Consider the following 12,204-nt stretch of genomic DNA (forward strand, 5'->3'; position numbering starts at 1 on the left):
CACGTACAGAAGTTCCTCAATTTGACTCAAAGTTGACTCAAAGAAGTTGTTGACTCAAAGTTGAGTCATACAGCAGTATTACGTGCGGTAGGCTGTGGTACCTTATGCGCTTACTGTTAATGCTTGTTCACACCATCAGAGGGTATCGTTGAGCATATCGACTTGATCTACTACATCATTTGACCGCTTCAGTTTATTTACGTATTCCCCTTTTCCTTGATGAAAAGAAAGCTGATCCTGGCCTTTAAGATTTATTTCTGATATTTTAGCTGAATTGAATTGATGAATATTATGGTGGTTCCATAATATGAATGAATTTGTGTTTCTATAACAAAATGCATTTTACACTTGCCTATGTAGGCCTGTAGCTCACTGTACCTAAAACATCTATTAATACAAGTCCTTCAAAAAGATAAATATGGGCAGAATATTATGGAAAATATTTGTACGGTCATTTCAATTCCCGGTCCATTCTCTTGTCGATATGGCTATAGTTCCACTTACACTCCTTTATGTAATTAAGATTTCACGCGTGTGTTTTTCTGTCTTGGTGCGTGCTTCTTTGCACACATCATTTATGAAAAGAAGCCAATCCTGGCCTTTATTACTTAAAAAGTATCTCTGATATTTTAGCTTAATTAATTTGATTCATATTATGGTGTTTATTCCAATAAAAGCAAAAATGCATTTTAGTAGGCCTATAGCTTACTATGCGAGAACAGGGACAAAAGTAACAGTGCATTCGGAAAGTATTCAGAACCCCTCACTTTTTCCACTTTTGGTTACGTTACAGCCTTATTCTAAAATTGATTAAATCGTTTAAAATTGTCATCAATCTACACACAATTACCCATAATGACAAAGTAAAAACAAGTTTTTAGAAATGTAGAAAAATGGAAATATCACATTGATATAAGTATTCAGACCCTTCACTCAGTACTTTGTTGAAGCACATTTGGCAGCGATTACAGCCTTGAGTCCTCTTGGATATGACGCTACAATCTCTATGCACACCTGTATTTGGTGAGTTTCTCCCATTCTTCTCTGCAGATCCTCTCAAGCTCTGTCAGGTTGGATGGGGAGAGTCGCTACACAGCTATTTTCAAGTCTCTCCAGAGATAATCGATCGGTTCAAGTCTGGGCTCTGGCTGGGTGACTCAAGGACATTCAGAGACTAGTCCCGAAGCAACTTCTGCGTTCTCTTGGCTGTGTGCGGGCTGTCATGTGCCTTTTACTGAGGAGTGGCTTTCATCTGCCCACTCTACCATAAAGGCCTGATTGGTGGAGTGCTGCAGAGATGGTTGTCCAACTGGAAGGTTCTCACATCTCCACAGAGCAACTCTGGAGCTCTGTCAGATTGACCATGGGGTTCTTGGTCTCCTCCCTGACCAAGACCCTTCTCCCCTGATTGCGCAGTTTGGCCGTGCGGCCAGCTCTAGGAAGAGTCTTGGTGGTTCCAAACTTCTTCCATTTAAGAATAATGGAAGCCACTGTGTTCTTTGATACCTTCAACGCTGCAGACACGTTTTGGTACCCTTTCCTAGATCTGTGCCTCGACAATCTTTTCTCGGAGCTCTACGGACAATTGCATCGACCTCATGGCTTGGTGTTTGCTCTGACATGCACTGTCAACTGTGGGACCTTATATAGACGTGTGTGCCTTTCCAAATCATGTCCAATCAATTGAATTTACCACAGGTGGACGCCAATCAAGTTGTAGAAACATCAAGGATGATCAATGGAAACAGGATGCACCTGAGCTCAATTGAGTCTCATAGCAAAAGGGTCTGAATACTTAAGTAAATAAGCTATTTCAGGTTTTTTTCCTTCTGTTTTTGCTTTGTCATTATGGGGTATTGTGTGTATATTGACGATGGAAAACATGTATTTAAGCCATTTTAGAATAAGGCTGTAACGTAACAAAATGTGGAAAAGGGGAAGGGGTCTGAATACTTTCTGAATGCACTCTAATTGTCTTCCTCTTTCATGACTCAATAAGTAGATCACCTTACATGCAATTATTTGACTGCCAACCAAGCATAGTGTGATTGATTTAACCTTATAGCACCAAGTTAAAAAGGTGTTTGCACAGATAGAACTTTCATACTCTCCCTTTTTAAATCATAAGTAAAAAATAAATAAATAATAATCTGACATATATTGAGTACCAAAAGTATTGGGACAATTCATTTTTTTGTTGTTGTTTCAGCACTTTGGCTTTGAAATGATTATGAGGTTAAAGTGCAGACTGTCAGCTTTAATTTGAGGGTATTTTCATACACATCGAGAGAACCGTATAGACATTTTTGTAAATAGTACCCCCAACAGTAGGGGACCAAAAGTATTGGGAAAATTCACATGTGTATTAAAGTAGGAACAAGTTTTGATTACGATGGGTTATGATGTGTGATTCGTTCCGTACTATCCATAATCATGGTAGCATCCACATTAATGTCGAAGTGTTTAGCAACATATCATATTCTTATATACAATAAAAGTGGCAACAAAATGAGACAATACATTTTTTACCATTCAACTATTTTGGACACAAAATAATCTGAGTGCAACTTGATGTAATTATGAATATGGGACCAAATACTAAACTTATGACGACTTTAACATACAGTTGAAGTCGGAAGTTTACATATACCTTAGCCAAATACATTTAAACTCAGTTTCACAATTCCTGACATTTAATCCTAGTAAAAATACCCTGTATTAGGTCAGTTAGGATCACCACTTTATTTTAAGAATGTGAAATGTCAGAATAATAGTAGAGATAGTGATTTATTTCAGATTTTATTTCTTTCATCACATTCCCAGTGGGTCAGAAGTCTACATACACTCAATTAGTATTTGGTATCATTGCTTTTAAATTGTTGAACTTGAGTCAAACGTTTCAGGTAGCGTCCCACAAGCTTCCCACAACTGTTGGGTGAATTTTGGCCCATTCCTCCTGACTGAGCTGGTGTAACTGAGTCAGGATTGTAGACCTCCTTGCTCACACACGCTTTTTCAGTTCTGCCCACACATTTTCTATAGGATTGAGGTCAGGGCTTTGTGATGATGGCCACTCAAATACCTTGACTTCATTGTCATTAAGCCATTTTGCCACAACTTCGGAAGTATGCTTGGGGTCATTGTCCATTTGGAAGACCCATTTGCGACCAAGCTTTAACTTCCTGACTGATGTCTTGAGATGTTGCTTCAATATATCCACATAATTTTCCTTCCTCTTGATGCCATCGATTTTGTGAAGTGCACCAGTCCTTCCTGTAGCAAAGCACCCCCACAACAAGATGCATGTCCCCATGTGCAGGTGCAAACCGTAGTCTGGCCTTATGGCGGTTTTGGAGCAGTGGCTTCTTCCTTGCAGAGAGGTCTTTCAGGTTATGTCGATATAGGACTCATTTTACTGTGGATATAGATACTTTCATATCAGTTTCCTCCAGCATTTTCACAAGGTCCTTTGCTGTTGTTCTGGGATTGATTTGCACTTTTCGCACCAAAGTACGTTCATCTCTAGTAGACAGAACGCTTCTCCTTCTTGAGCGGTATGACAGCTGAGTGGTCCCATGGTGTTTATACGTGCATACTATTGTTTGTACAGATGAACGTGGTACCTTCAGGCATTTGGAAATTGCTCCCAAGGATGAACCAGACTTGTGGAGGTCTACAATTATTTTTCCTGAGGTCTTTTGATTTTCCCTGAGATTTTTTGATTTTCCCATTGTATCAAGCAGAGGCACTGAGGTGGAAGGTAGGACCTTGAAATACAGCCACAAGTACACCTCCAATTGACTCAAATTATGTCAATTAGCCTATCAGAAGCTTCTAAAGCCATGACATTTTCCAAGCTGTTTAAAAGGCACTGTCAAAATGGTGTATGTAAACTTCTGACCCACTGGAATTGTAATACAGTGAATTATAAGTTAACTTCTTTGGGGTAGGGGGCAGTATTTTCACATCCGGATGAAAAGCGTGCCCAGAGTAAACGGCCTGCTACTCAGCCATACAAGCTAGAATATGCATATTATTAATAGATTTGGATAGAAAACACTCTGAAGTTTCTAAAAGTGTTTGAATGATGTCCGTGAGTATAACAGAACTCATATGGCAGGCAAAAACCTGAGAAAAAATCCAACCAGGAAGTGGGAAATCTGAGGTTGGTCGATTTTCAACTCAGCCCCTATTGAAGATACAGTGGGATATTGGTCATGTTGCACTTCCTAATGCTTCCACTATATGTCAACAGTCTTTAGAGCCTTGTCTGATGCTTCTACTTTGAAGTGGGGCCAAATGAGAGGGGATTGAGTAAGGTCTACCATGAGCTGAACATGCGCTGACCATGCGCGTTCACGTGAGAGCGAGCTCTGTTCCATCACACTTCTGAAGACAAAGGAATTCACCGGTTGGAACATCATTGAAGAATTACGTTAAAAACATCCTAAAGATTGATTCAATACTTCGTTTGTCATGTTTTTACGAACTGTAATACATTTGTGGCCTGCTGGAGGTCATTTTGCAGGGCTCTGGCAGTGCACCTCCTTGCACTAAGGCGGAGGTACCGGTCCTGCTGCTGGGTTGTTGCCCTCCTACGGCCTCCTCCACATCTCCTGATGTACTGGCCTGTCTCCTGGTAGCGCCTGCATGCTCTGGACACTACGCTGACAGACACAGCAAACCTTTTTGCCACAGTTCGCATTGATGTGCCATCCTGGATGAACTGCACTACCTGAGCCACTTGTGTGGGTTGTAGACTCCGTCTCATGCTACCACTAGAGTGAGAGCACCGCCAGCATTCAAAAGTGACCAAAACATCAGCCAGGAAGCATAGGAACTGAGAAGTGGTCTGTGGTTGTTACGTTCCCCAGTTTCTGTGTTCTGTTTTGTATTTGAGTGTGTGTTTCAGGAGATGGCTTCCTGAAGTACTCCCCAACCAGCTGATTGGTCAACCCCAGGCTAATTGGTGATTGGAGCTGACCCCGCCCCCTCGTCAAGAAGCAGCTGACACTAATCACCATTGCCACCTGAAGATAAAAGCCAGTGTTCTGCCCAAGAGAGTAGAGAGATGAGATAAGGATTAGAGATTTGGAGATTGAGAGAGAGAAAAATTAGATTGTGATATAGTGTGGGTTGTGTATCAGAAAGTGTGGTATGTACTGCTGTTGTTGGTAGCAGTTTTTCTATGTCCTGTGTTTGAGTGTTTGTGAAATCATTAATAATTACTCTGTTTCATTTGTTCCCAGGGGGGAAGGAGAAGGCACTTTGGGAGTGCTTAGGCAAGAGGCCCGAGGGCATACATATACCCGTAGTATATTTACTGTCTAGGCACACTAGGTAAGACCTGGGCGGACCACCCCCTGTATTTTGGTTAGGGCACCACGCGGTGTTAAGCTAGGTAAGTTAAGTGGGTAGGCAGGTTAGATAGGAGAGGGGGAACTTTAATATTTACTTTCTTTGCTTTGGTTCTGTCCAGCCCCTTTTCCCCATATTACCGTGTAAGAAAATAAATTCTAGCAAACGGTAAATTCTGCTTTTGTGTCATCCTTACTCGCACCTACAGTCCATACCTCTTGCACTTCAGAGAGTTGAGTTGTAGCAGGGAGTTGCGTTCCCTCTTCTCAGAGGCATGCGTAACAGTGGTCACCACCTGCAGAATCACTCCTTTTTTGGGGGTGTCTTGCTAATTGCCTATAATTTCCACCTTTTGTCTATTCCATTTGCACAACAGCATGTGAAATTTATTGTCAATCAGTGTTGCTTCCTAAGTGGACAGTTTGATTTCACAGAAGTGTGATTGACTTGGAGTTACATTGTGTTGTTTAAATGTTCCCTTTATTTTTTTGAGCAGTGTATATAAGTGCTGTAATTTCTCAACAGTTCACCCGATATGAATGAAAATACCCTAAAATGAAAGCTGACAGGCTGCACTTCAGCCTCAGTCATTATATCATTTCAAATCCAAAGTCCTGGATTACAGAGCCAAAACAACAAGAAACGGTGTCACTGGCCCAATACTTTAGGAGCTCACTATCTCACATGTAAAGGACCATCTAAAAAGAGCAACTATGTGAATAACACATTTTTTTACCAAACATGTCAGATAAAACCCAAGGTCACAATATGTCCTCTACCGTTAGCAACTGTAATTTAATTTCTAGGGTAACTTCCATAAAGCACAAACAAACAATTTTAACTGGGGCCCAAAACAATGAATAAAAACATGGCTAAAACATGACCAAAGTACAAATATTGTGAGGAAAAATGTTAAATCCTAATCATGAAGCGGATGTTGTTTGTGAAGTTAGGAGTCCACAGACATTAGCTAGTTACACTCACACACGCTTGAGGTAAGGGCATAGTATCAAACATGTTTTTATGAGAGACCATAATTTGAGCTGGCAGGAGAAATGGGCTGTGCCCTGGCAGAGGACCACACCTGGGTTCAAAGACCATTTGAAATCTTTCAAATACTTTGTTTGTTTTAGCCTTTCTGGAGTACCAGGTGGGCAGGATTTGCACTTTTAGGACTTCTCTATTTATTCATAGCATCAAGCAAGCACAGCATTTGAAATATATTTTGAATAGTATTTGAACCCAGGTATGCAGAGGACAAGAGGGAGGGTGTCTGCGTGCCAAGGAAGTATTCCCGTGCCCTTCAAAGTGTGCCAGCGCACCTCCCACGTTAATTACATTTCTACCTTATCAGTCCGAGGCATCAGCAGAGGCAGAAAACACACATTCCCTGTGGCTTCTATTACCACTGTGGGGAGCGGAGACTGTGTGTGTGTGCAAGCTTAGAAGCTGAAAGAGCCTCTTTGTGGTGGTGGTAACTCTACACCTCTTCCACTCCATCCTTTACCTCTTCTACCGCCACACAGATATCAGCAGCCTCACCGTCAACACGTCAGACACAGAGGAGAGGGGAAAAACTGGAAGGAAAAAGCTGTCAGACAGGTTGGGCTGTCTTCCGGCGTGTCCCCCCCCCCCCCCCGGCGTCGGTAGCTTCAGCTTTCTAACTACTTGATTCAAAGTAGGAAAGACCCCCCCCCCCCCCTCTTTTAGTTTATTTTTCCTGCTTCTTTCTTTAACCCTCTACCTGAGCAGTGGTGCCCCTGTCCTAGGGCTTAACCCCTGGAGAATAACAGGCTACATTGTCCTGAGGATCAGCCATGGCTTCAGTAGTGTCCTCAGTTAACGGAAGAGGAAGCCTCCCTTTTCTCAGTCTTGCTCTCTCTGTCACACACACACACACACATATATATAGCATGCAAACAGAGACACTTAAGACAAGCACACAGTGCTTACACACACAAACTTCTTCAAACATATCACAGCGTTGTTGTGTAAGATATGGATCCCTTCCCTCAGATCTGTGACTGTCAGGGTAGCAGAGTAAGCCTACTGGGGGGAAGGTAAACTGCCCTGCGTCTTTGATCAGGACAGGCCCAACAACACAGCACGGGGCTTTGAAGATGAGTCCTTTCTTTGCCCTCTTCTCTCCTGTTCCCAAACCTCTTACCTCTACAAATGACTCTTTGGCCTGAGATACTGAAGATAAACAAACGACTCCTGTGTGCGACCAGGTGTAGGAAGCACACGTGTCTTCCCGCACACATGCCGAGGTTTTAAAATGTTAGTGTCGCCCAGATGTAAGACGATCTACCCAAAACAATCTGGGTAGAAACATTTCAAAGTAGGGCAACCACTAACTTCTGGATACGGATTTCCGCTCACTCGGAGTGACTGCTCAAATCTAACCTCAAGACACTGGGTTCGATTTTGCCCGTTGATCTCTAGTCTGTATCATGACTTATCACATGGAAGAATTTAAAATGCGTAGGTTCATACCCAGAGGGCTGGTCGTCCAGTGGACCACCACGGCAGCCTGGCTGTCACAGGAGAGGTGGCCGAATGTCATATTGTTCACCCCATGGATGGCATGCTTCCCCAACGGGCTCCAGTTCACAGAGCAGTCTGGCGGAGGAGAACAGAGGAGGAGACGATAAGAAAGAGGATATCAGAGTTAGAGTATGCTAATGATGGAGAGGAGAGGTTGTCGAAAGTCAAAACAACCTTGTCACAATTAAACTTGTTTACAGTGTCGAGTCCTAAAATTAGACCACCTCTTCTACCGCACAGAGAATCATCCCCAAAATCACACCTTAAAAAGAGAAGAGGATGGATCACAGAGCGTGGTTAAGATGGGAAGCTCAGAACGGGGCTCCCTGGATGAAGAATAATGGACGGGTGAGTGGGTGAGATTCTGAGCCAAGCCTGGGGACAAGAATGTGCATCCATGCAAGGAGCCCGTCCTCTCCTCTCCCATCTCTTTTGACTATGATCCCTATGTCCTCTCAGGTAGAGGAAGAGGAGCAGCGGGCTGTGTCACACACGCCCCCTGGCTCTGAGCTGCAGTCGATTGTGATGCTAAACCAGAGAGGGGCTTTTCAGAAAAGCTGTTCTCTCTGACAGTCATGGATAATAGCAACTGACTGCTGGGAATTATTATTATATATATTTTTTTAATTCAGGATTTGTTACAGGAGAGAAAACGTTGACTTCGAGATATTAACTTCTAGTTGGTGGAGGGTCTGAGACAGAATTTGGCAACTTGAGGTGGTAAAATGTCAACGTTAGTATGGAATGGGAAAGGGCAGACAGTTTTCATGCAAGGCCATGTGAAATAGTGAACCCCTTGAGAGCGATAGCGCGAGAGAGAGAGAGAAAAAGAAAGGACTCACTGTCTGTTCGGAATGTGACCCCGCGCTTCCGACCATTCTCGTCAGAACTTGACTGGACCTGGAGCCCCTGCAAGAAAGAAAGATGGTGAAACCACAAGTACAACTGGCAGACTAATACATATCAATACAACCACCTCATGTTGCCGATGCTCAGACGGACAGGCTGCGGCCTCACAGGAATGCGAAGAAAATCAGCCTACTTAAATGAACAAGAGAATTACGTACTTACATGAAATATTGGATCTGTACACAATAACCCAGCAGTTGTATTAACAGCCAAACTGAAAATAAGAGGGGCAATTCCACGGTAACGGAATTACGGCGGGGACTCAAGATTTTTCACTTTAAAATGTACTCCAAAGAAAAACTTAAGGTTACTTGTTCTCTTAAATTACGAGTGAGACATCTTACAGCGGGATTCACCAGAATCGCCTAAGTAGCTTGAAGAACCAAATCATACACGTCTGTCGGAGACAGGTCGAGTGGCGAATGAGGAAGCACCTACCTTCATACTTAGAGCTACTCGCCCGCCCTCTGATCATCTCGAGCAAACCAAACTTCCTCACACTCTTGCAAGTAGAGGAATGCGGTGAGATGTCTCACTCATAATATCAGAAAATCGGAGTTATGCAAGTAACCTTAAGTTCTTTCAATTTTGTGTTTCAACATCTTATGGTGGGATATGGCCAACTCTCGGATCGCACATGAGCTCGAAGCCAGGTAGTTCCAACGTATCAACCCTCAGAGGCTCGACACGGAGGACAGTATGCTCCAACAAAAGGTGCAGCGACGTCTAGTCGGTAGAACCTCGAAAGTAACAGGGGATGCCCAACAAGCCGCATCGCAAATATCCTGTAAGGAGATGACCTTGAACAGTGCCATACCCCTGGTGGAGTGAGCCTTTAGGCCCTGCGGAGGCAGGAACCCCTTGCTATTATAGGCCAATATATTACCGTTCACAATGCAATGTGACAATTGTTGACGAGAAAGGGAGGTGCCCAGGACCAAGAGCTGGACACACTTGTGCAAAGCTCTCATCCTATCCAAGTATATGCGCAATGAGCGTACTGGACATAGAAAAGGCGGCGGGTGGAACGCCACAAGCTCCAAGGCGAGACAATTGTAATCGCTGCTAACCTTAGGCATAAAAGGCGGGGTTGGGCAAATACGTAACCTTGGAAAAGCCCTGGGCAAACTGTAGGCACGAATGGTGAACTGACAGTGCTCATTCACTCAAATTGTGGATGTAAGGATGACCAGCAGAGCAGTCTTAAAATGGAGAGATATTTCATTGCCACGCTTTCCAGCAGCTCAAAAAAGCCAGCTGTGAAAATAGCCTCAAGCACAATTGACAAATCCCATGATGGGACTAAATGCTTGGGAACTGGATGTAAGCAATGTGCCCCCTTCATGAAACATTACGGAGGGGGGAGGGGGTCCCACCGATTTCTTTCCGAAGCTTACATGACAGGCCCGAGATAGACCTTGACAGTGAAGAAAGCCTTCCCTCTGTCCAAAAGATCCTGCAGAAAGCATACAACCTTGCATACAGAGCATTGGTAAGGAATGATCCCCTTTTCAGTCACACGACTTGTCAAAATGCATCACTTTTTTTCCGCACAGTGAGCATGTAGAAGGGGCCCTAGCACTCTGGATAGTCTCTATGATCCCGAGAGACAAGCCTGTCGCATCCAGATTTAACCTCTCACGGGCCAGGCCCAGAGGGCCATGGCTTCCGGGTATGTTTAAAAAAAAATTTTTTTTTTGTAATTGCTCTGTTCACTTGGGCAGCACTCTAACGGGAGTTGCCAAGGCTCACCGTATAGCAGGAGAATGATCTCCGCTATCCAGAGCTTGCCTTGCCATGGAGGGGCTACCAAGATGAGAGATGAGCCTTCTTCCCTCACTCTGGCCAGAGTGGGAGTACGAGGCTGAGGAAAAGCGTGAAGTAAAACCCTTGGCCAAGGGTGTGCTAGTGCGTCTCCCGCTCACGCAAAGAACAATGAGCAGTGCATGTTTTGTTGATATGCAAAGAGATCTGCAGATGCTTGACCGTATCTCTACCAGATCTGTTTCACCACTTAGGGAAGGAGTCTCCAATCCCCTTTATGGGGATTCCCTCTGGACAATAAGTCTGCTCCCATGTTCAGTATGCCCGAGACATGGGTCGCATGTAGAGACAGTAGGTGTGCTCTGCTCAGCAGAATATTCCTGACGGATAGTCTGTAAGCACAGCAAGCGAGTGCTACCCTGGCTGTTGATGTGCGCCACTACAGTCGTATTTGTCCATTCTGATCAAGACGTGACAAATCTGAAGGAAGGTTTGAAGGTTTTTCATTGAAAGAAGCACTGTCAGCAATTCAAGGTAATTTGTGTGAGCAATATGGAGATGAGGTCCATACTCCGTTTTTTTGCGTTTCCCTCATGAACTGCACCCCAGCCCGTGAGTGACGCATCTGTCGTCACCACTACCCCTAAGGGAATGCCAGGAACGAAGATCGAGGGACTTTTCCAGTGACTAGTCGAAAGACATGCGGAAGTCCCCTCTCTGGCGATTGAAAGTGACGCCTTGTACAAATGTTGGGCAAACACCCAACGCTGGTGAATGATGGCTGACAAGAGGTAAGTTTGATAGTTTTCCAGTAGAGAAACTAGCTAACCAACTAGCTAGCTAATCAACTATGGATTTCAATATTGAAATTGAAGTAGCTATTTGATCTTCTGTTATTAAAAGCAGGCTATTGATAAGGGCAAACGAGGTTAATGTTAGCCATCTAGCTCATGTTTAACCATGTGGTTTAACCAAAGCCAAGGTGATTTCATTTTCTATACAACTCTGGTTTAACTAAGAACATTGTACCTAAGTCGAGGGGCTTAGTAGAGGAGGAGTTGCATGACTGGGTGGCAGAAGAGGGGGGAGAGGCAGGTTGAGAACAGACAGGGAAAACCATCACTGGGGAAGAGGTCAGTGATTGAGAAGGGGGAGCCAACAGACGTCAGGCTCTGAATCAAATGATAGCCAATATTGTAAACCGCTAACTGCATACTTTGCGATACAATTTGTCACGTAGAGAGGATGACCAGCTTCTGTCTATTGGTTAGAAAGATGGTTCTATACTGTATGGTGGGACATTTGTGTCTGTAAAAATGTATTTTATATAATAACCATCATATCTAAGTAAACTTGGGAGTCATGTGATGAAATGGTGTGTGTGGTCCTCCCACTTACGACTCTGGAAACCATGCAGTTCATTAGGCTACAGATTAAATAAATTATGAGTTCTAAATGAATAAAGGTGAAATAAAATAGAAATAAATGCTTTCACTGGATGGTGAAAGTGCTCGGTATGAGTTTGATGCTCCTTTCGAATAAATGTCGAGGGTCTTATCTGGTGACATGATGATCGATGATTTGATGCCGTTTGACAAATACAAATATTATCAATAATAATCTCAT

The 12,204-nt window shown here is 43.5% G+C and overlaps 1 protein-coding gene across 2 annotated transcripts in view; it reads right to left on the minus strand.

Moving 5' to 3' along the window:
* Positions 1 to 12,204, minus strand: part of LOC129814869 (interleukin-17 receptor D-like) — a 47,691-nt gene that overhangs the window by 10,647 nt on the left and 24,840 nt on the right. For both annotated transcript variants that reach the window (XM_055867982.1, XM_055867981.1), the window contains exons 2-3: positions 8,748 to 8,814; positions 7,855 to 7,980 (exon numbers count right to left, since the gene is read on the minus strand). In XM_055867982.1, the coding sequence (XP_055723957.1) occupies positions 7,855 to 7,980; positions 8,748 to 8,814 (193 nt within the window). The remainder of the gene's footprint in view (positions 1 to 7,854; positions 7,981 to 8,747; positions 8,815 to 12,204) is intronic.

The sequence above is a fragment of the Salvelinus fontinalis genome, chromosome 18 (genome assembly GCF_029448725.1).
Source record: "Salvelinus fontinalis isolate EN_2023a chromosome 18, ASM2944872v1, whole genome shotgun sequence".
Classification (NCBI taxonomy): domain Eukaryota; kingdom Metazoa; phylum Chordata; class Actinopteri; order Salmoniformes; family Salmonidae; genus Salvelinus; species Salvelinus fontinalis.